This window comes from Triplophysa rosa, linkage group LG6, assembly GCF_024868665.1.
Source record: "Triplophysa rosa linkage group LG6, Trosa_1v2, whole genome shotgun sequence".
Taxonomy (NCBI): Eukaryota; Metazoa; Chordata; class Actinopteri; order Cypriniformes; family Nemacheilidae; genus Triplophysa; species Triplophysa rosa.
This window is the reverse complement of record NC_079895.1, coordinates 1,294,695-1,315,120: the sequence shown is the minus strand read 5'-3', so window position 1 is coordinate 1,315,120 and position 20,426 is coordinate 1,294,695. Positions and strand designations below refer to the sequence as shown.

Sequence of the window (20,426 nt, the reverse complement as noted above, 5' to 3'; positions counted from 1 at the left end):
GTTGCTCAGAGGAGCTTCACACAGACACAGTCTCGTGTGAATATACAGAGAGTATTTCCATAAACAACACTGAAATATCAGCAAACTATCAAAATTGACGGATGTTCACAGACGGTCTATAAATTTAAACGTGCAGAAACTAAGATGTGCAATTAAATTGGTGCAAACTATGAATCCTAATCATATAGGCATACTGTATATACTATATACCTGAGTAAGTAGGCATAATAAATCAAGGTTATAAACGCGAATTTACCTTGAAGAAAACATCAACCGTCTCCTTTTCAACGACAGAAGAAAGTTGCGTAATAAATCCCAAATGTGTTCGTTCCGTATTTCACCGTTTTCACACAAACAGCTTCAATGTTTAAACGGGCGTAAGTTTCACGTATAAATGTGAATGTTAAAAACGACACAATGGAAAACAAATGAAATGGCGAACTATGGATGTAAAGCACGTGCAGGATGTGAGTGGTTGTTGCTAGGTTACACTGACGCTACACCTGCAGCAGGAGACGGGTGAGTTCTTGGTAACACTTTACATGAGGTGCTATTTGTTAACAATTACTTAATGCCTTAGCTAACATTAACTAACAATGAACAATACTTCTACCGCATTTATTCATATTAATTCATGTCAACTTCAGCATTTACCAATAGCCTACATTATTAAAATCAAAGGTTGTCACTGTTAACATTAGTTAATGCCCCAGGAACTAACATGAATAACTGTATTGACATGAACCTACACGGACAAGGACTAATAAATGCTGAAAAACTACATTGTTCATTGTTAGCTAATGCATTTACTAATGTTAACTAATAGCTCCTTATTGTAAAGTGCAGAGTTTTTATATCATTGTGTATTTCACAGGTGAACATTTACTCATTAAATGTCTGAAACAAAACATGCAAAACTTGTAATACAAGTTTTGAAATATTTATAGTCACAATCCTGTAATGTAATGTCATTTTAATCTTTAAGAGAGAGAGAAAACACCAGAAGCCAACATACCACTGTAGTATACTTTAGTATTTATTATGGTAAATTGTAACATTTTAAATAAAAACTCGACAGTATCAAGGAACTTTACTATAGTTTACTACAGTAAATATACTGCAGTGTTTGTTAATGGGGAACTAAAATATTAGCCTTTAAAAAAAAGAAGAACACATGGCGACCTTCGGGATTTTTGATGGAAAACAACGCTTTTTTAGAACAAAGTTTCAATCACAGCATCTACCAGCAGAGCCAGAGAAACTCAAGTTGTCTGATATTAAAGTACACAAAAGAAGATTAAACAAGGGAAGAACAAAAGTGACACAAGCGCTGCTTTTCATTCAGACGATGGCATACGATACATCAGTTTGATAGCTCAAGCCTGCAGATGTTTTCTTCACACGACGTGACGGAACGGGCATTCGGTAGCGCACTAGTTTCCAGAACCTTGAACCTGGTTTTCCTCCGTCTCTCCAGAGCAACGGAGGACTTTTCTTCAAAAGATGCTGGAGTCCCAGAGGCAGATGTGTGTAGTTGTGCATGTCTTCAAGCTGGATGAGAATCACACCGGTGTGTCCCTGCACCAGAGCCTGATGGAGTCCCACCTGAACATCATAAACTTCAGCAGAAGAGCCGCGTTGACGTGCGCCGCGGCCTGGAGTGATGATGAAGATCAGTCTTCTGCTGAGTCGTATCTTCGCTTCAAGCAGATTCATGCAGTCTGGTGACGAGCGACACAGGAGAGATTTGAGCATCGATCAAAACACTTTACACCCTTTACAGTCTCCGTTTCATCAAAGTCACTTGATTGCTCTTGTTGAGTCAAATATTATGTAACTTGACAGATTTATATTTATGTGTTATCCAAAAACAAACGTTCTCAGACATTTCTCTTTCCGATGTTTCTCTTATGAGAAATAAAAAAGGAGAAACAAAGAAGAGAGTAAAAAGAGTTGATATCGAGATCTTCAATAATATTGACTTTTGATTGCACACTTGACAAATCTGAGCTCAGTTTGACACATCTCTTCTCAAACTCTAATGACAGACTCTCGCAGGAGAAATGATCTGAGAGAGACACACATCATAAACGTCCAAGTCCAAAATTACTGATATATTAAAGAGAAGTCAAATAATTCACACAAAAAAAACACGTGATATGTATTGACTAGTAATTTTATAAGGCTTTAAGAACGAGCTTTTCTCAACTAAAAGAACAGATGTGTGGATGTTTCTGTAGCACACCTTCTCCGGGCAGATCGTCTCTAGCAGGAATGTAAAGTTTATAGTTGTAGTATTTCTCCAGGACTGTAGGGAGCGCTCCAGTGACAAAATCACTTATAGTTTTTTCTGTCGCCTCATCCAAGTTGTTTCTCTGGTAGATGACATAAGCGTCATACACTTTCCCATCTGTCAAACAGAGTAGATCAGTAAAGGAACAGATTCAACATTTTAACTTTGTATACAGATCTCATCCCTCATTGACTCCCATAGTGTTTATTTTCCCTATGGCAGTAAACCGGGGAAGCGATGTGTTTGGTTACTGACACTCTTACAGATATTCTCGTGTGTTCAACAGAACAAAGACATGTATACAGGTTTGGAACAATCCAGGGGGTGAGGAAATGATGACAGAATTGTCATGTTTGGGTGAGAAATGTCCCTTTGAGGTTTGTGAATGAGGTGTCAGTAACTGCAGCACAGCACAAAATCAAATCAGTTTATGGAAAGAATGACCGTGGTTATTTATATCTTTGCTCTGGAAACAACAGTGATAGTGTCATCCCAAACCAGTATGTCAGCCTGTTATTTTTGGAACAAAAAGATAGACGGTTCTTGAAATCTATGTGGCTTTTTTCTATACAGTGAGAGTTTATGGATTTTATGTAGACTTTCACACCGGGGTCTGACAGAAACCACTACCATCACTGTGTGGAAAAGAGTGAAAAGTCTTCTATAGAAAACAACCGTGTACAGGTTTGAAAGGACACGAGGGAGAACTATAGTCTGTAAACGAAAGATGGATGGATGTTTATTGTTCTTCACCTTCCTTCCTGTTGAGCTTCTTAAAACTTCCTCTTAATAAAAGCACCAGATCAACAGCAAACATCTTCATTGTTCCACTGACCATCAGAATGAGAAAAACCACACAAACACAACTCCAGACCAGCGTGAGCCGTGACGCTCCCACATCTGATCAACACAAAAACACAAACAACAATTATATGTTCAACTCTATTTCTTTTGAAATGCCTTAATAGACACAGATTATTGTCATACAGTAAAAGTGAGTGTTTTTACACTTTTCATCATTACTAAAAATAAAAAAACAATTCACAGATTTAGCACTTAAAACAGTAATCACACGCACGCACACACTCACGCACGCATGCACGCAATCACGCACACACACATGCACGCAATCATGCACACACCCACACTGGTTTCCATGTTTTATGGGGATATTACATAGACTTCCATTGATTTTATATCAGGCTTATGTTATATTCTATCCCATAACCCTACCCCATCACCCAAACCTAATAATCACACAAACCTTTCTGCATTTTAAAATTTTCAATCAATATTATTCTGTATGATTTACAAGTTGTTTTCCCTCACGGGGACCTAAAAAATGACCCCACCATGTCTCTCAAAATCTAATGGTATTCCTCTCTTTGTGGGGACATTAGGGAGTGATGAATACCAGTACAGAGAGAGAGAGAGAGAATGTGTGCACCTCAGATAATGTGGAGAATGGGTGAGAAATATTGCGTTATTATTGAGATGGATGGTGCTGTGGTTGAATATCACCTCTTCTCTTCAGGGCGACGGACACAAGCATCACTTGATAAGAATAATCAGCTGTGCAGTGAAACACGGAATAAAAGTCCACCTGAGAAACTTTCCTGATGAGCAGAACTGAATGAATGAACGCTTCATCCTCTCTGAAGAAAAACACGCAGGCGGTGAACACATCGGACACTTACACTCATTCCTTCATTTCTGTTTTCTAATAGAAAAGCACAACACCGTGCACTGCATTCAGGGAACATTCTCAGAACGTTAACCAAAGGGTCTCTCAAAGTTATGAAATAACGCTCTTGCAGAGCGGTGGTATAGAAATGTATTTAGAAATGTAACTTAGTAGTAAGACAAATATATGATTGTTATCAGTCTACATGAATAAAGCACTTTGTAGTGTACTTTAGCATGTACTGTTGTCAATGATAGTATAGAGAGATGTTGTATTAGCTATAGTAAATGAATAAACGTATACTTTATCTACTGTAGTAAGGTTCAAACACACTATATCGTGTTTTAATAATTACACTACGAGTTCTCAAGTCAAACCTCTGTTCCACTGTATATCCGTCCAGTCCATCCAGCGCCGTCTGGTTCCTCAGCCAGCCCACAGTGCACTCTCTCCTCCCAGTGCTTCCAGTGAACACAGAACACGTGAGGCCGATCTCTGCGTCTGAGAGAACACACACACAATCGCTCACACACATCACGTGATGGTAACTTTTGCAAAACTGATTCACAACACACATATTTTAAACCTGTGATCTAAACATGGACTTCTGAGTCGGATTCATTGCTTGTTTGAAAAGAAAAAAACATTGTGTAATGCTGTCTGCTGTTGGTGTTGTCATAACTGATGTAAGAACGACTGGATTTCATGTCACGCATGAAGTGTTTGGGTATAGTTTTGGTGCATTTCAAATGGGAAATGAACCTCTGTACCACGCTGAAAGTTGGTACGTTTTGCAAGTCTTGAGAAATGTGTCTTAGCAGATTGAACAGTGAAGAACTCGTAAGTCATTATTATCTAAACATCAACTGGGTTCGTTTGGGCTCATGGTCTGTCCTCACCCATGTCGACCAGTACGATGGAGTTATCGGTGGGATGAACAATCCTCGGAGGAGTGATGAGAGACTGGTCTGCAGATCACAAGAGAACATCATGAGATACAGTATGAAGAGCAGACGTTCAGCTCGCTGCAGTACAGACGTGACTTTACCTTCGATCACGAGTCGACGGGATGCAGAGCTGTTGAGTTTCCTGCCGCCGTGTTCCCAGAAACAAACACACGTGTAAATATCTTCACTTTCTCGGGAAGCATCACGAACGCGTAACATCTGGCCCGACTCTTGATTTGAAATAAGAGAGAAATTCTTCCACAGAGAGAAAAACACACACACGAATGATCAGTTTTAGGACAGTCATATTTAGACCACTTGATAACTTTTGTGCATTTTCTTATTTCTTTTTGTATCATATTGGTGGCGTACATGCTCTAAATGACACTGTCATTTTCTTCCAGTACTCTTAATTCTATGGACATTTCCAATAACGTTAAAAAAACACAACACAATTAAAATACAACTGTAATAAATGAATGTGGAAAATGTCATATTATATACAGTGTATCATTACAGATTTGATTTACAGTGCGTATCATTATTGTAATTCTCACAATCTTTATTTTCTTCATATTAAATTTGACTACATGGAACTGTGTATGGTTCTGTGGTCAATAAAAGCTGAATAAAAAAATGAACGCCAGAGCATTTGTAAGTTGCCTTGGAGAAAAGAGTCTGCTAAATAATAAAAGGTAAAGGTAAAAACACATACAGTTGACAACTAGGTCAAAGTGAAACAGGATATTGAACAAGAAAAAGTACAGGACTAAGTTTTATCCGCCGGAAACTGATTTGATCTTTAAATGCGACACAAATCAGATAGATGTCACCTATCAGAATGGAGGCTGGTGATTGGACGAGAGGAAAGTAAGATTTGTGACTTCAGTTATTACAGACGTTTGAACAGGAGCGTTCATTAAAGGAACAATTGTTTATTGCCTTGTAAATCTGTATCCGTGTCTTTCTTTAGTGGAACACGAAAGAAGATATTTTGAGAAATGTCTCTGTAGTTTTGTGTTCATACAATGGAAGTTAATGGAGTGTTGTTTGGTTATCAACATTCTTTAAAATATCTTCTTTTGTGCAGAAGAAAGACATGAGGATGAATAAATTATTTAAGAATTTACATTTTTTGAGTGAAAAATGAAGATAATTCAAAGGTGTTGTGGTGTTTTATGCATTTGGCAGGTGCATGACTTACAATGTCTTCAAGATATTTGATCAGTACAGTATGTGTGTTTCCTCAGAACTGAACTTGTGACTTTTACGCTAGTGGAACGCAACACCTTTCACCTCTCACCTTCCCCCCCCAATCTTAAAGCAATATCAGTGGTCAAATCATCACAGCATCATACCTTATACCAGATGAAAGTTCCCGTTTGATGTTCACACAGTGGACAGAAAATTTCAGCCACAATTCCCTCCACACTTGAAATACTAGAAAATAAAAGATTTGTGCTGAACTCTTCATAAACCACCAGGTCCATGACAAACTCGTGACAAACGCCATCTGGGTAGAACCTAAAACAAGACAACTCACAGTACAGTAGTCTGTCGTGGCACAATGTCATCAATGACACACTGCTAGTTGAAATCATGTTGGTGTGGTGTATCGGGCCTCTGAGGCAAGATGTGATACGGACACGCGTGTAATCTGTATAACCCGTGATGTGTGTGAACTCACTGGCGTGTGATGTAAAATCCCGTGTCTTCTACACTCAACTGAAGGATGTATAACACAGATCTGTGATAATGCACACGCATGTGTTCTTCTGTCCCGATCTCTTCTAGACTCTTCGTTCTGCTGACATTCTTCAACCAAACATATGACGCGTTCTCGTTGTCCTCAAAACAATCCAGGTTTGGACACGGAAGATACAAGGACTCTCCGGATCGAACACTCAGCGTTTCACTGCTGTCAGGTCTTAAACAACTTACTGAGAAAGAGAGAGAGACAACATGAGGTTAAATGAGGTCACAAAATTGCATAAATAAGATTAGTGAGCAGAATAATACATCACTTTTCTTTTCTATTTATTTCTATTTTTATTTGATTTAAAGACATTGGTAAAAAAAACAATGTTGTTTGTTGTTTTTGTTGGTTCAAAAAATATGTTGACTAAACTCAATGAGAAATTAATTGAGTTAAGTAATATATTTAAGTTGAATTACCTCAAAATGTTAAGGGAACCAACTGTTTTTTATGTTTATGTCATGATGTTTTATTGCTTTATTTTTGCATGATTTGCTTCATTTGTCAATGAAGGTGAATAAACACCTGATCACTGTGTTCAATGCGTTTACCATTTAAAAAAACATTTCAGACTGAGCTATATTTGGTAATTACAACTAAATAAATGCATTTTTACAGAGAAGTCATGGAGAATCTTATATTATATATATCTGTATATTTTAATTTTTTGTCAAACAGTGACCACTATTGTAAATCTGAAAGGCAAAAATGAACATTAACAATAAACATTTTTACAATGAAGCTGTGACGTTTGTAATCTGGTCATCTTAATTTCTGATATTTTTGTTTCGGCAAGTTTTGAATGGCCGCTTACTTAGAATTTTAGGCTTCAAGTTGGCTGGCGAGTAAAAACGTTCATTTTAAACTCTCGGGTGGTTTCCCAGACAGGGACTGACATTTATAGTTTTTACAAACACGTCTTACTTGTGTGCATTTTGAGACAAAACAATGACACCGATGCATTTTAAAATAAGTTGTTTTTTAGTTTCGACTGCTCTAACGACTGCACTTTAGTCAAGGACTAGTCTGAAGCCCTGCGGGAAACCACCCCTTAATGTCACGGAATGAATGTTAAACACACGTCCATACAGTAAAGAAACATCTATTATTGTACTTAAAAAAAATCCTCCCACCTGTGGAGTTTGTAAATGACGAGACTTGAGATAATTTAGCCAGGAGGAAGATTATGCCCACCTGCCACATTGTCACCTTCATCATCATCATCATCATCACACCTGTACAGCCAACAAAAAAATAAAACAGAGCAAAACTATTTTACCGCTTAGACTCTCCTAAAACTGTTTTCACAAAATCTGTCATTAAGCAAATGCAGTCGGTTCACATGAGCCAACACGCTGAAGTAAATGTGTCATTCTTTTATCGTTACAAGTTGAGACGAGCAGAAATTCCACGCCAACATCTACAACAAAAGACAGGTGAATTACCTGTAACTGGATGTGTTTTAGACTGCAGGGAAATTCCAGCAGAGGTGAGGAGGAAAAGTGCGTGCAGTCTGAGAGAAGTTACGAAAGTGGATGCATCGCAATTCAACTCTTCTAATATCATGTCATCTGTACCGTATCTGTCATCCTTTACTCTTGAAAACAGGATATTATACCAGCAGATTAGACGAGGATGATCAGAAAGAGGTTTTCTCCACGAAAGAGCAAAATCAGCCAGCATGGGGCCGGTTGAATAAACTGCTTAGACTAGTCTTACAAGTTAGTCATCCATTTTTTTCTTCAAAACTGGTCATAACGTCTTTAAGTCAGTCACATAAAGAGCTAGATTGGTCTGATTAAAATCTAAAAAGTAAGACATATTAGTCCTAACTAAGTGCTAGTCAGTGAGACTAGTTGGTGTTAAGACACAGCCTTAACTTAGCGGCGAGGTTTATGCAACTTGAAAATCATGACTAATGTAACTTCTGGTTTGTTCAATAAATCGGAAACCGAAGGTCAAGTTTCACATTGCCAGTTGCTTTATTATGTGGGTACTACTGTATAGTAACTTTGTATTGGCACCTGTTGTATTATTGCTCCTGTATGACATATCGCTTATTGCTCCCTGAACTCTCTGTCAGTCACTTTGGATAAAAGCGTCTGCTAAATGACTCGACGTAAATGTAAATGTAGTACAACCAACTAAACATGAAAAAAAAACTAGGGATGTGCCGATATGTACATTTTGGGGTCGATAACCGATAATTCTGTAACATTGGAAGTCGATAACCGATATATAGGCTAATATACAGTACCTAAATATTAATATGAAATTCCCTAAGAATGAAACAAAAGGCAAAAAGTGGACAACTGCTTTTATTTGAAAACATTTACTACAGAAAACAAGGTCACCATTAGTTCTCTTTTTTCCCCTGAAAATCATGAACCAAGCCTACTTTACACTAGTTAACGATTCTTTAACCTTTTCTGGTTTTTTATTCAATAAACAAATTATAGCTGCTCTTCCAGAGCAACCCAGAAAAATGTTCTTAATAGCCACAAACAGGTCTCCAGACAGCAGTCTGATTCCTACAGTATGCTTTTGTTCCTATAATTTACAACACATCTACTGTACCTACATCAACAATGTTTTGCTAATATCAGTAAGTGAGCGATCACGACAGACAGACAGTACTGGACTGTATTTGAACTGTGAGCAGCCTGCAGCTGAAGAAGTTTAACCGGAGGAAATGATTTATGATATCTCTGCCTAAGTTTTATTACGGGCCGATACCGATATTGTGCATCCCTAAAAAATACTTTAGTTGCTATAGTATATTATACCATATCATAGTTTAGCCATGGTATTTGTAATCAAATTGATTATACAAATATGGTAGCCAAGCCCTCAAAAAACAACAACATGATTTTGGTGCAGTTTGGAACTGAAAGCTCGGCACATTCGGATCATTTACATTGTGATAAATCACCCATCTCACAAACCCACATGACCTAAACTCAATGCTTGTTTCAATTCTGATTCCAGTCACGCTAGAATACAAATTCAATTAAATAAACAGCAACCATATTCACTAGATTACTGAGCAGCATCCAGAGCGAAACTTGTTTCGATTCGTCATTTGGTGTCATCAATGTTGGACTGTATTTTTATCTTCAATTCTGTATGTTACTATGACATTTTTAGCAATCAAAGGTCATCAAAACCTAACTGTGGTATCATTTAAAGTAATAAACACATATGACTTACTTTTGATCATTTTTATGCCTTTGACTTGGATGCTTTTATTTCATAATTAGATTATGTGACATTTGAATTTTAGTTGACGGGGTCACATACAGTATATATAGTTTTACAGAAAGCCTGTGTACAAAAGACTTTATTTAGTTATTAATGAAGAACATCATCAATTAAAAGTTTTAAACAAGCATACACGCGATTCATTAGCAGAGAATGAGTCATCAGTTAAACAGAATTCACAGCTGGTGTGAACGAATGTACAGTAGGTGGAAATACAGAAGAAAACCCACTCAAAAAACACAAGCTTGCCAAACTGTTCAACGTCTCAAACAAAAGCCACAAGACAAGATGCTTCCTGTTGTTTCGCTGTTATTCGTTGAAAGAGGTCATGGCGAGGGCAGCATCCAGAAGCTTTCAGCCCATCCGAGTGCAAAATAAAACGGTTAATCACGAGAGTTTCCGTGTTCGGGACAGCAACGCGCTTCAATCGCTGTTAAGAAAATACTACGATTTCAAAATAAGTGAAAACGTCTGAAATGAGCCGCAGTCACAACAGCGCTGGCAGATACACATTTCCACAAATCGCTCCACAACAAATGATTAGCTCCAGAAGAAAAACAACAACAGAAAATAGACAACAAGGCTGCATTTACAGAAGAATTATAAAGGCACATTTCTAACAGTTCACATGATCTCATAAATATATATTTATATACATAAATAAATGAATTTATTTCAAGTACAAAACGTTGTTTTAGTCATAAAATATGTTTTTTCTGTTAAACACATTTTTCAACTTTCATTATTCAGTGTTTTCATGATCTAACTTACTGTATGAATGGCTCAGTTTCTTTCTTCAGTTTCTTCACCATATTAACACATAAGAACTTCAGAATTCTTGGTTTCTTGACACGTTCTCAGGTACTTGACATTTCTACGAACATATTAGAACTTCCTGCAGTAATCCGTCTGTTTCCGAACGAGCTCAAAATATCCTCGAACAATCTGTTTTACATTTATTAACCCACTGTCATGCGCATTACTTTAATGATAAACGCTTGCGCTTTTTGGAGCTTTAGGATGTTCACCCCAAATTAGAAGTTTTAATATCAAATCCGTCATTCGTGTTAGTTGCAGGAAGGGAGTCAGATACATCTGGGATAGAATAAATCAAGAGAGAATTTAAATTTTCCGGTGAAGGATATATAATTTCATTTGACCCGCTCACTTTCATAAAGACATTTCAGAAACAATTACACAGTTCTCGTCTAACTAACTTTAACTAGTACCGATTGTTTTTTTAACCGTGGTGGACCGGAATAAGAAAAAAGACCTTAACAGAAGACAGTTCTTCTTCAGCGTTCACAGTCACGTTAAACATCCCGCAGCTCCGTCATCTGCGCGCTTTTCCTCCTCTGAGCCGGAGGCATCTGATAACGCAGATGTTTCCAGAACTTTCGGTTAGCTCCGTCAGCGGCCGCTCTCCACCTGAGGATGCCTTTGGTGCGACTGATGTACTGCAATGATTCTGGAAGAGAATTCTCATCGACTCCATCCTCCACCTGCACCAGGATGACCTTCAGACCCTCCTTCACTAGAGCGTCATACAGACCCACCCGCTGCTCGTACGTGCCCCATATCCCAGCGGCCGAGGGCACGGGTGTCACGCTCGGGTCACTGTGAGATAACAGCGGCTCTGTGTGATTCTGTGTAGCGCTCCGGGACTCAAAACTGCGAGAGGTCAGAACGATGATGAGCCGACGACTTCGATTCATTCTGTCAGCAACGGCATCATGCACGGCTGAAAGAGACACATCAGGACTGTAATGCACAGATTCTTTATTATATTTCTGTTGGGTATAACAGTTGAGATAACATTGCATTGAATTAAAGTGGATATTATATTACAGCTCATATCTTTCTTTTTAAAGGGGACTAGATTGGATTTTGCCTGATCATTCTCATTCATATAAATGAGTGTGTATGTACATATAAATATAAATAGATGGGGGAGTCATATAAATATGTCTTCCAAGCATCCGGTCTAAAGTCTAGTGCTGCCACCATGTGTTGACATCGTAAAACGGCACAGTTTGTACATTTTGCCAGACATGCCACTAATAATATTTGAATATACAAGACGTGTATTTGTATATCCATTCCCGAGCCAGACGCATATACATTTGATCTGCCTGTGAACTTTGTGTCAGTATAGTTTCACGATTCTTCTGGCTATAAAATCTGAACGTGTTAAGACAGAAAGGTTCTGGTCTCATTTAAAAGATGCTATGTAAGCTTAACGAAGGGTTGAAAGTATGGTGCAACTCATAACAAAAACAACAGTAAGTATAAAAATAGTTACATACTCTATATACCGTATAATAATCAGAAGGTTAAAGGTTAAGGCTCTATCGTCTCATCCGGTACATATGACTGATCATCTTTACCTTCCCCTGGAAGTTCATCTCGTCCACTGATAAACAGTTTATAACCGTAGAGTTCCTCCAGGGCGGCAGGAAGCGACTGCAGGGCAAATGTCATAGTGGAGGAGAGGCCAAGTTCGTCACCATGGAGATAACTGATGTACGCATCATAAGACTTTCCATCTTTGAGAAGACGAGAGCATACACACACAATATAAACACAATAAAACATGCTTCCGACAGATGGATACGGTTTAATGAAGTTGACCAGAGGATGTCAAAGTGCACAGCAATTTAATATTATTCCTCATTTCCCGTCTACACTGAAACGATCCTGAAATATTGCACCTTATTCCTTTACTGCCTTGAAGCCTAAATCTACTTCAAAAAGATCAAAACAAATGACATCACACGGATTGAAAAAATATATAATGGTCCATGCAAAATATAATTTCTATTTTAAATGTGTGACATGCATCCATTAATTACATAAGTTAAAAATCAGCAATTGTGGTGGAATTTGTCCGCTCAAATAAATAAAAAAACATTGTTCTTCACACAAGACTAATCTAAAATAAGAGAATATTAAATGACTTACCAGTGTGTGTGGTGACAGGTGAACACAGACCTCTGTAAGCTAACACCAGATCCACTTTAAACAGAGAAAACCCAACCGCAGCCAATATGAGCAGACCAGCAGAGGCCGAGATCAGACCGACAATGATCCAAAAATATCGCTCGTTATCTACAGGAAAAAACACAACAAATTACACATGTCATTTTACAGGTAATACGGTTACAGGTGTACGGAACCGCTTAAGGGACATAGTGATGGAAAAAACATGAGAGGGAAAATACAAATATTTTTCAAAGCTTTTGCGTTATCTTGCAAAATATTCTGCGAGTTCGGACAAACATTTCCTGTTTAATGTCCCGCTTCATACATTAACAATGAAGCAGTTTGTATATAGTAGACTCCCGGAAAAATAACTGACATAAATGACATTACATGTAATGTAAACAACGAGCAACAAGGGACCGAAGGGATCGTCTGCAAAGTGCAAAACGAAAAAAGCATTAGGCTACTATACAAAACTAGTCATTAACTTCAATCATTACATACTGTAGTGTAACGAAATTCTGTTTAAAATCAGCAGGAGATCATTGATGTGTAAACTGAATTTGGTGACACTACAGTGTGTAACATTGAAGTTAATGACTTAAGTTTTGTAGTAACGCTTTTCGGGTTTGAAGACACTTTGCAGACGGTCCCTTTGGACCCTTTGGTCGCCTGCTCATGTAGAGATCAATTCATATCATAAGGCTCGTTTTGAGGAAGACTAGGTTGTAGATCGTTGTCTAGGGAAAGATGTGTCATTTGTGTTACAACAACGTTTATCTCGAGAGCTTTTGCTACAGGACTCTGCGACTACATGAACCGCTCCATTATTAATTGTACGGATCTAGTCTGAAACTCTGCCAGCGGGACATTAAACATGAAGCGTTTGTCCGAACTCAGAGAATGTTTTGCGAGAGAACGCAAAACTTTGGCGATGGAACTCAGTTTATCTCGGGGAATGCAAAAGTTTTGCCAAATAACGCGAAAGCTTTGAAGCCTATTTGTTTCACCACCATGTCCCTTAAGGGGCTCCGTACAGGTGTGTATTGTGCACAAAACATTGTTTTTAGAGGATATTAGAAATATGAATTTCTCCTATGAGTCGATAATGGAGATTTAACTGTGGACTGTGGTTTTGACCCGTTTAAAATGAGTCCAATTATTCAGTATTAACTTCTGATATAACAACAGTTCATTCAGTTTAGTGTGATTTTTGCTTCTTCAAAAAGTATCGATCTGTAATGTCTGCTTATTGACGGTATTAATATCTGTACATCCCTGTCTGGATGTGGCTCACCTGGAATAAGCGTCACTGTTCCAAAATCCGTTCCTGCCGGATGCTCAATAACACAGGTGAAGTTAGCGTCGAAATCTTCTGCTGTGATTTCCGAGAGGTGCAGAGTAGACAGCATGTAGTCTCCCTCAAAACTGATCAGAGACGCCCAAAATAACAAAGACAGATTCATAACAATGAGTTTCACGAAGAACTGGGTAATGTGAATTTCATACATGCATGTTCCCAGTTCCCGAGCAAACCGTATTCTTACAAAGGTTCGCTGGTGTGTGGAAATATACCCGAAGAACCAGGAACCTGACGCAACCAGTTCAAAAACGTTTCTTCTTTTCCATTCTTCCCAACGAGAGCTTTACACTTCAGATCGTAACTTTTACCTGCGACAAAATACATATTAAAACTCACAGATCAGTCTTCTGAGAGATGTAAGAAAGAAGAACAATAGAAGCAACTGGTCTCAGTTGGCCAACCACAGTATATGAACCGAAGTACCTGTTATTTAAAGGACAGAAAACTACATGACATCCCACTCACCGAGTGTCACTTTGAGTTTGTCCTGCTGTGGGAAGATCACTTTGGGCTGCGTCACCACTGTCAACACACACACATCCCACTGTTATAATGCACGCGCATTGCTTTTCCATGCGTTTATACGGTACAAACTGTATATTTTGTAATACTGCATATAACCAAACATACACGGACACATTCTTGTAAAGAGAGATCTTAAAGGAGAAGCTCACATCACGTTAGCATTAAAATGTTATGATTATTTGCTCAACAACCTTGGATTAGTTTCTACAGAAGAAATAAAGACACGGACGTCTTGGAGGACACAAGGGTGCGAGTAAATAATCATAAAAGTTTCATTCTAAAGTGAACTTCTCCTTTAATGCTTTATCACACAACCACATTCTGAAGAAGTCCGTGTTTCAGTCGCAACAGTGCGAAGGAGCGTTCTTCGGTTTTAAAATGACAAAAGCATGAACTATAACGGTTTACTGAGCAAAGCCACAGGCCCAATCACCCAACATCAGTTTGACATCACTGACGCTTGTGTCAGGGTTTTTCCTGGTGGTGCAATGCGCGTGTAGGCCTACCGTCCCCTTGAGCGTCTTAACAGAACTGGTACAGTATATTAAAGTTCATCATTTGATCAAACGGAACACTCTTCGAAGACACGACGTATGCGATACTACTGTACAGGCACTCAAGATGAATATGACATTGGCAGAAACTGCCTGCGTTACATCATCTTTCAAGAAGTGCATTTGGTCATGCCATGCATTTTGAAGCACTTTCATTGCACTCAATACGCCATCTACTGGCCCAGAGGTGCAACAGCATTTCGAAGGAACGTGGACATTAAAACATCTGATGCTTTTCAAAGACCAGACACATATGACCTGGCATAAAACATACCGAAATCTGTGGGGACGATGTAGATTTTTGTGGTCTGGGCAGCAGAGTAGTTTTGCCCTTCGAAGGTGAAGTTCACAAAGCAGGTGTACAGTCCTTCATCACGTGGGGATCGTTTCATGGGCAGAACCTTACTGTCGGTCCCATTTAGCGGGTTACAGTTCTGCAGAGAGAGAAAAGTGTGCGATGAGCTCTAATCGTGACTGTAACCGCATGAGCATCTCATGAGAGGATGTCTGACCTTCAGCCAGGTGACGTGAGCCTGTGGGTCCAACTGGAAGACGTGTCCCAGCACACAGGTCAGTTCCCCTGTGCTCTGCGCTGCATTTTCTCGGTTCATGCGAGGACATGATGCGTTCTCAACTGATATGTTGAACACGGTTACCCAGCTTTCCTTTCCTTGTCTGTCACGCACCAGACGGGAAAAACTCACATTCAGCTTTTAAAAGCATCAAATCTGACTTTTCTTTGCATTCTATATATACTCTTAATATGTGGTTCAATATAAAAGCCCAGATATAGTCAATGCACTAGACATCGTTCTGTCATTTTGTGCTGTATGAAGTTCATGCCCACCTGCTGAGACAACTGTAGTTTCCTCTGTGAAAGGGCTGGGCAGGCAGAAACCACAGAGCATCACCTCGAACCGTGATCCCGCTGATGTTTTCCAGCTTCTGGTCCAGATTGTGGCTCCACGTCACACTCACATTCTGATTCTGATTCTGAATCTGAATGCGGTTGCATTGAAGTTTAAACGCCAGACCGACAGTGAGGTAGTATGTTCTCAGAGGTTTCACCTGCATTTCAACCCCTTGAAGAGAAAAACAACTTTTACAAGATTATTAATAACACTTTTAAAGTAAAGCGCGTTTGTGGAGTTTATACATGACCAGAAGACTTCCAGATACTGTAGATATGAATGATATGTTAAAACACTTGTTCTCAACAGGGGGGCCGTGGCCCACAAGGGGGTCCAGCCTCAGGACGACTAAAACTCAAGAATTAGACAAAACGAGCATTGAAATACACTTGGAAAAATAACTAAAAATCGAAATATTTCTTATTATTTGGCCGTTTTTATAACGAATAAACGCCAGTTAATATCAAGCTCTACAATGTCTTATTAGGGAGAAAATATTGTTGAATACAATGGTGGGCCTTGGAGTCAAAAAGGTTAAATAAACCAACATATAATTTAATAGACTGTTCATCTGTGCACCTAGAAATAATATTTACGAGTACAATGATGATTTAGACATTTCAACAATAGTAAACTGTAGTTAATCCATAGATATTATAACGTTCAACCTTACCATCGGTAATACTGAAGTATACTACGCTATTTATGATTTGTCAATTCACCATAGTTAATGCTATAGAATAATATAGTAGGCTATACATTTACAAAGTGTAGTGTTTACTCTGGTAAAGGGTAAAGTACACAACACTATTTTTTCATTTGGAACAGGGTGAACTCAAGTTGACATGAGACAAATCTGTATTCATCCTACATCGATCATATGTTCAATGTCTGCACCTGTTTAAAATGTGACGTGACGTGCAAAGGTGTAATTAAGTTCCTCTGATCCTAACAGAATGTCGTGGCTCTTTAGAGCTTTCGATTCAGAGGTGGTTTTAAAAGCACATGATCACCATCTCAACAGAACTGTGAGCATAACTGACCATAACACGTAAGTGTTAACCACTGAGCAAACGGCATTTTAGCACTGTTGTAATCTCCCCCCTAATTTATGTAAAGGGACACTTCACCCAAAAATGAAAATTCTGTCATCATTTACTCACCTTGTTCTGATATACACAGAGAAGATATTTGGAAGAATGCTCATAACCAGACAGATTTTGCCCCCCATTGTCTCCCATAGTAGGAAAAAATACAATGGTAGTCAAAAGTGCCACAGAACTGTTTGCTGTCATACATTCTTCAAAATGTCTTCTTTTGTGTTCAACAGAACAAAAGAAAATGTTAAAGTAATTTTTCCCACTATGGGAGTCAATGGGGGGCAAGATCTGTTTGGTTATAAGCATTCTTCCAAATATCTTTCTCTGTGTTCATCAGAACAAAGACATTTAGACAGATTTGGAACAACTCGAAGGTGAATAAATGATGACAGAATTTTCATTTTTGGGTGAAGTGTCACTTTAATGCATTGGATTATTCATATGAATTCGTACAATCTCATGTGTGTGTTTAAGTACGATCCGCTTGCATGCCAGTGACGCTCAGGTTTAGGAATGGGGCTTTTTTCAAATAATCGTATGTGTCATATGACTTTTTACACCTCATAAACATGTTATTAATTCCTGTGAGGCTGGACTATATTTGACTATTATTATAGTCTTTATTTACTGTTTACTGAATTTAGAGTCCCTGGAAACACACTAGATTTATGGAACACCTGCTTACTGAAATATGCTGTGGGTCATATCGCCGCAATAAATTGTTTATCAAAATATAGTACAATAATATATATTATTTATTATAATAAACTGTACCGACCCTCACACGTATATAGAATTGAATGTGACATGAAGAATGAAGAAAAAACTGTGTTAAAGTATGTCACAATTATGGTTTCCTCTACATAACAGCTATTACAAAAACGGTGTTGTAAAAAGCAGTAAAAATGACATAATCCATCCGGCAGTAATTTGTGTTCAGAAAATATCCGCATGTTTCGTTATAGACCTAACAGAACTGTGTTTTTAAAATAATAAATGTGGATTCTTTAAAAAAAATGAGTTCGAACATATCTTATTACTACCACCATCATTTTGGAAAGTACCTTATGGTTAGGGTTGGGAATCGAAAATCAATTCCAATTTGGAATCGGAATCGAAAGGCTAGGAATCGGATCGGAATTGAAAGGAATAGGAATCGGATACTTGAGATTCAAATTTGAATTCCTCTTATCAATTCCTGTGTGCATATTTTCAGAAAAGTACATGCGTTGCATGATCTGCTGATATCTCAATAAAAGCCCTTATGAAAATGATCGATATTTTTTACTATAGTAAGCATAGTTTAGCTATAGAATTTGCATTAAAGCACAGAATCACAAATTAACCATAGTTGCATTATAGTAACTGCAGTTTAACCGTGATGTAGTTCAACTATGATAATACAAATTGTAATAAATCAGAAAAGGTGTGTTTCTATGTGTAAATAGAATAAATTGAATCTTAATAAAAAAAAAAAATAATAAAATAAAAAAAAAATTAACGAGTATTATAAGTATAATTCTAAAAAGGGGCAGTTGTGGCCTAATGGTTAGAGAGTGGGACTCATGACCAGAAGGTTGCCGGTTCGATTCCCAGGGCCGGCGGGTAACAACTGAGGTGCCCTTGAGCAAGGCACCTGACCCCTACTTGCTCCCCGGGCGCTGCAGTGATAGCTGCCCACTGCTCCGGGGGTACATGTGTTCACTACTCTCTGGATGGGTTAAATGCAGAGGTCACATTTCGTTGCCATGTACATGTGCAATGACAATAAATTGAATCTTAATCTTAAATATACACAAAACGGTGCTCATAAATATATATATATAAATAAATATATATATATATTGCAAACAAGTCAATAAGCAGCTAAATGACCATACAGGTCGATATCTAAATGTTTTACTTCAACTGTAGAATCGAAACTGGGAATCGATAAGAATCGGAATCGATAAGCAGAATCAGAATTGGAATCGATAAAATTGAAACGATTCCCAACCCTACTTATGGTAGCACAACATTCCCATCATTCAGTTTACCAGCACACCGGTACCCTTCTGTAAGTTTATATTGGAAACCCCATACACATAAATACACTACAGATGCTTTAGTCGCACAACAAAAGTTGAATGTAATTTCCGCATAAAGTGTAAAGTCTCACCTCCGAGAAGAAGAGATATTAAAATCCACTGAAAATCAAAGCTCGTTGGTTTTCTTTTGAGCAGCATTTCGTTGTCAAGCGTCCTTCAGCCGCGCAGCCGGACACGTTTGACCAGCACTGATCTCTGTTTCTGGAAACTGTGATTAAAGCAACAACATTCAGTCTGTTATTCAGTGTTCAGAAGATGAACAGTGTGACAAAAATACCACTTCCCCTTTTATCCCAGCGGACAAAACACTATATAAAGTTTCAGATCATTGTTGTCAAACTAAACCTCGCTGGACAGGTTAGAGTCAGATAAGCCCATTCAAACTGAAACCAAAACGAAGAATTTCTACTGGTTTCTATTACAAACACCATTAAAACCGTGTATTGTGTTTCCCATCTGATCCCAGTAAGATTTAATGGTGTTCTGTTGGTTTCCCTCTGCCAAACGCAACACATGACCAGTAACGTTAGAGACTCACAGAGACCGTCATGTCTATCTACAGTATCCATCAACGTCAATGATGATAAACACATACGAATAAAACCTCGCGTTTAAGATAAAGTGGTGAGGCGCGCGCAGGCTGCACTTTTGACGCTCTTTCCGAGCAAAACCTTGACAGATTTTCCCCGGAGAAAATAACATTTACATGGATTTGTTATCATTTGTAAGGTACAAATAGTAAAAAAACACTACTACAACATAAAACGACATAAACCATGATAGTTAAGGACCTGTGGATGTGGCTTACCGTGTGTGAAGAACCGCAATATCTGAAGTGAGTCTTGAGCGAGCGCGCGCTCTGCTGCGTCTGCGCGGAATTTCCACCTGCAGCGCGTCACTGTGGTTTACTGACACACATCATCAAACCCTGCTGTTACAAGAACCATCATCTGCCCCACATGA

The 20,426-nt window shown here is 38.4% G+C and overlaps 2 protein-coding genes across 3 annotated transcripts; both read right to left on the bottom strand.

Moving 5' to 3' along the window:
- Positions 1-1,012: 1,012 nt before the first annotated feature.
- il1rl1 (interleukin 1 receptor-like 1) lies at positions 1,013-8,700 on the bottom strand. Of its 2 annotated transcripts, XM_057335628.1 has the most exons (11): positions 8,126-8,700; positions 7,814-7,915; positions 6,612-6,864; positions 6,283-6,448; positions 5,026-5,179; positions 4,877-4,945; positions 4,355-4,478; positions 3,815-3,948; positions 3,047-3,193; positions 2,246-2,410; positions 1,013-1,721 (listed from the first exon to the last, which is right to left on the bottom strand). In XM_057335628.1, the coding sequence occupies exons 1-11, from the start codon at positions 8,361-8,363 to the stop codon at positions 1,342-1,344; spliced, it is 1,932 nt and encodes a 643-aa protein (XP_057191611.1). In that variant the 5' UTR covers positions 8,364-8,700; the 3' UTR covers positions 1,013-1,341. The 2 variants fall into 2 exon arrangements, with proteins under 2 accessions (XP_057191611.1, XP_057191612.1); XM_057335629.1 differs by lacking the exon at positions 8,126-8,700 and having other exon boundaries at positions 7,875-8,089.
- Positions 8,701-10,004: 1,304 nt separating this feature from the next.
- On the bottom strand, positions 10,005-20,378 carry LOC130555423 (interleukin-1 receptor type 1). The gene is made up of 11 exons (XM_057335630.1): positions 20,272-20,378; positions 19,535-19,671; positions 16,213-16,447; positions 15,878-16,040; positions 15,640-15,799; positions 14,752-14,808; positions 14,471-14,594; positions 14,221-14,351; positions 12,903-13,049; positions 12,329-12,487; positions 10,005-11,682 (listed from the first exon to the last, which is right to left on the bottom strand). Exons 2-11 carry the CDS (start codon positions 19,599-19,601, stop codon positions 11,255-11,257), a joined length of 1,671 nt encoding a protein of 556 aa, XP_057191613.1. The 5' UTR covers positions 19,602-19,671; positions 20,272-20,378; the 3' UTR covers positions 10,005-11,254.
- Between the last annotated feature and the right edge of the window lie 48 nt (positions 20,379-20,426).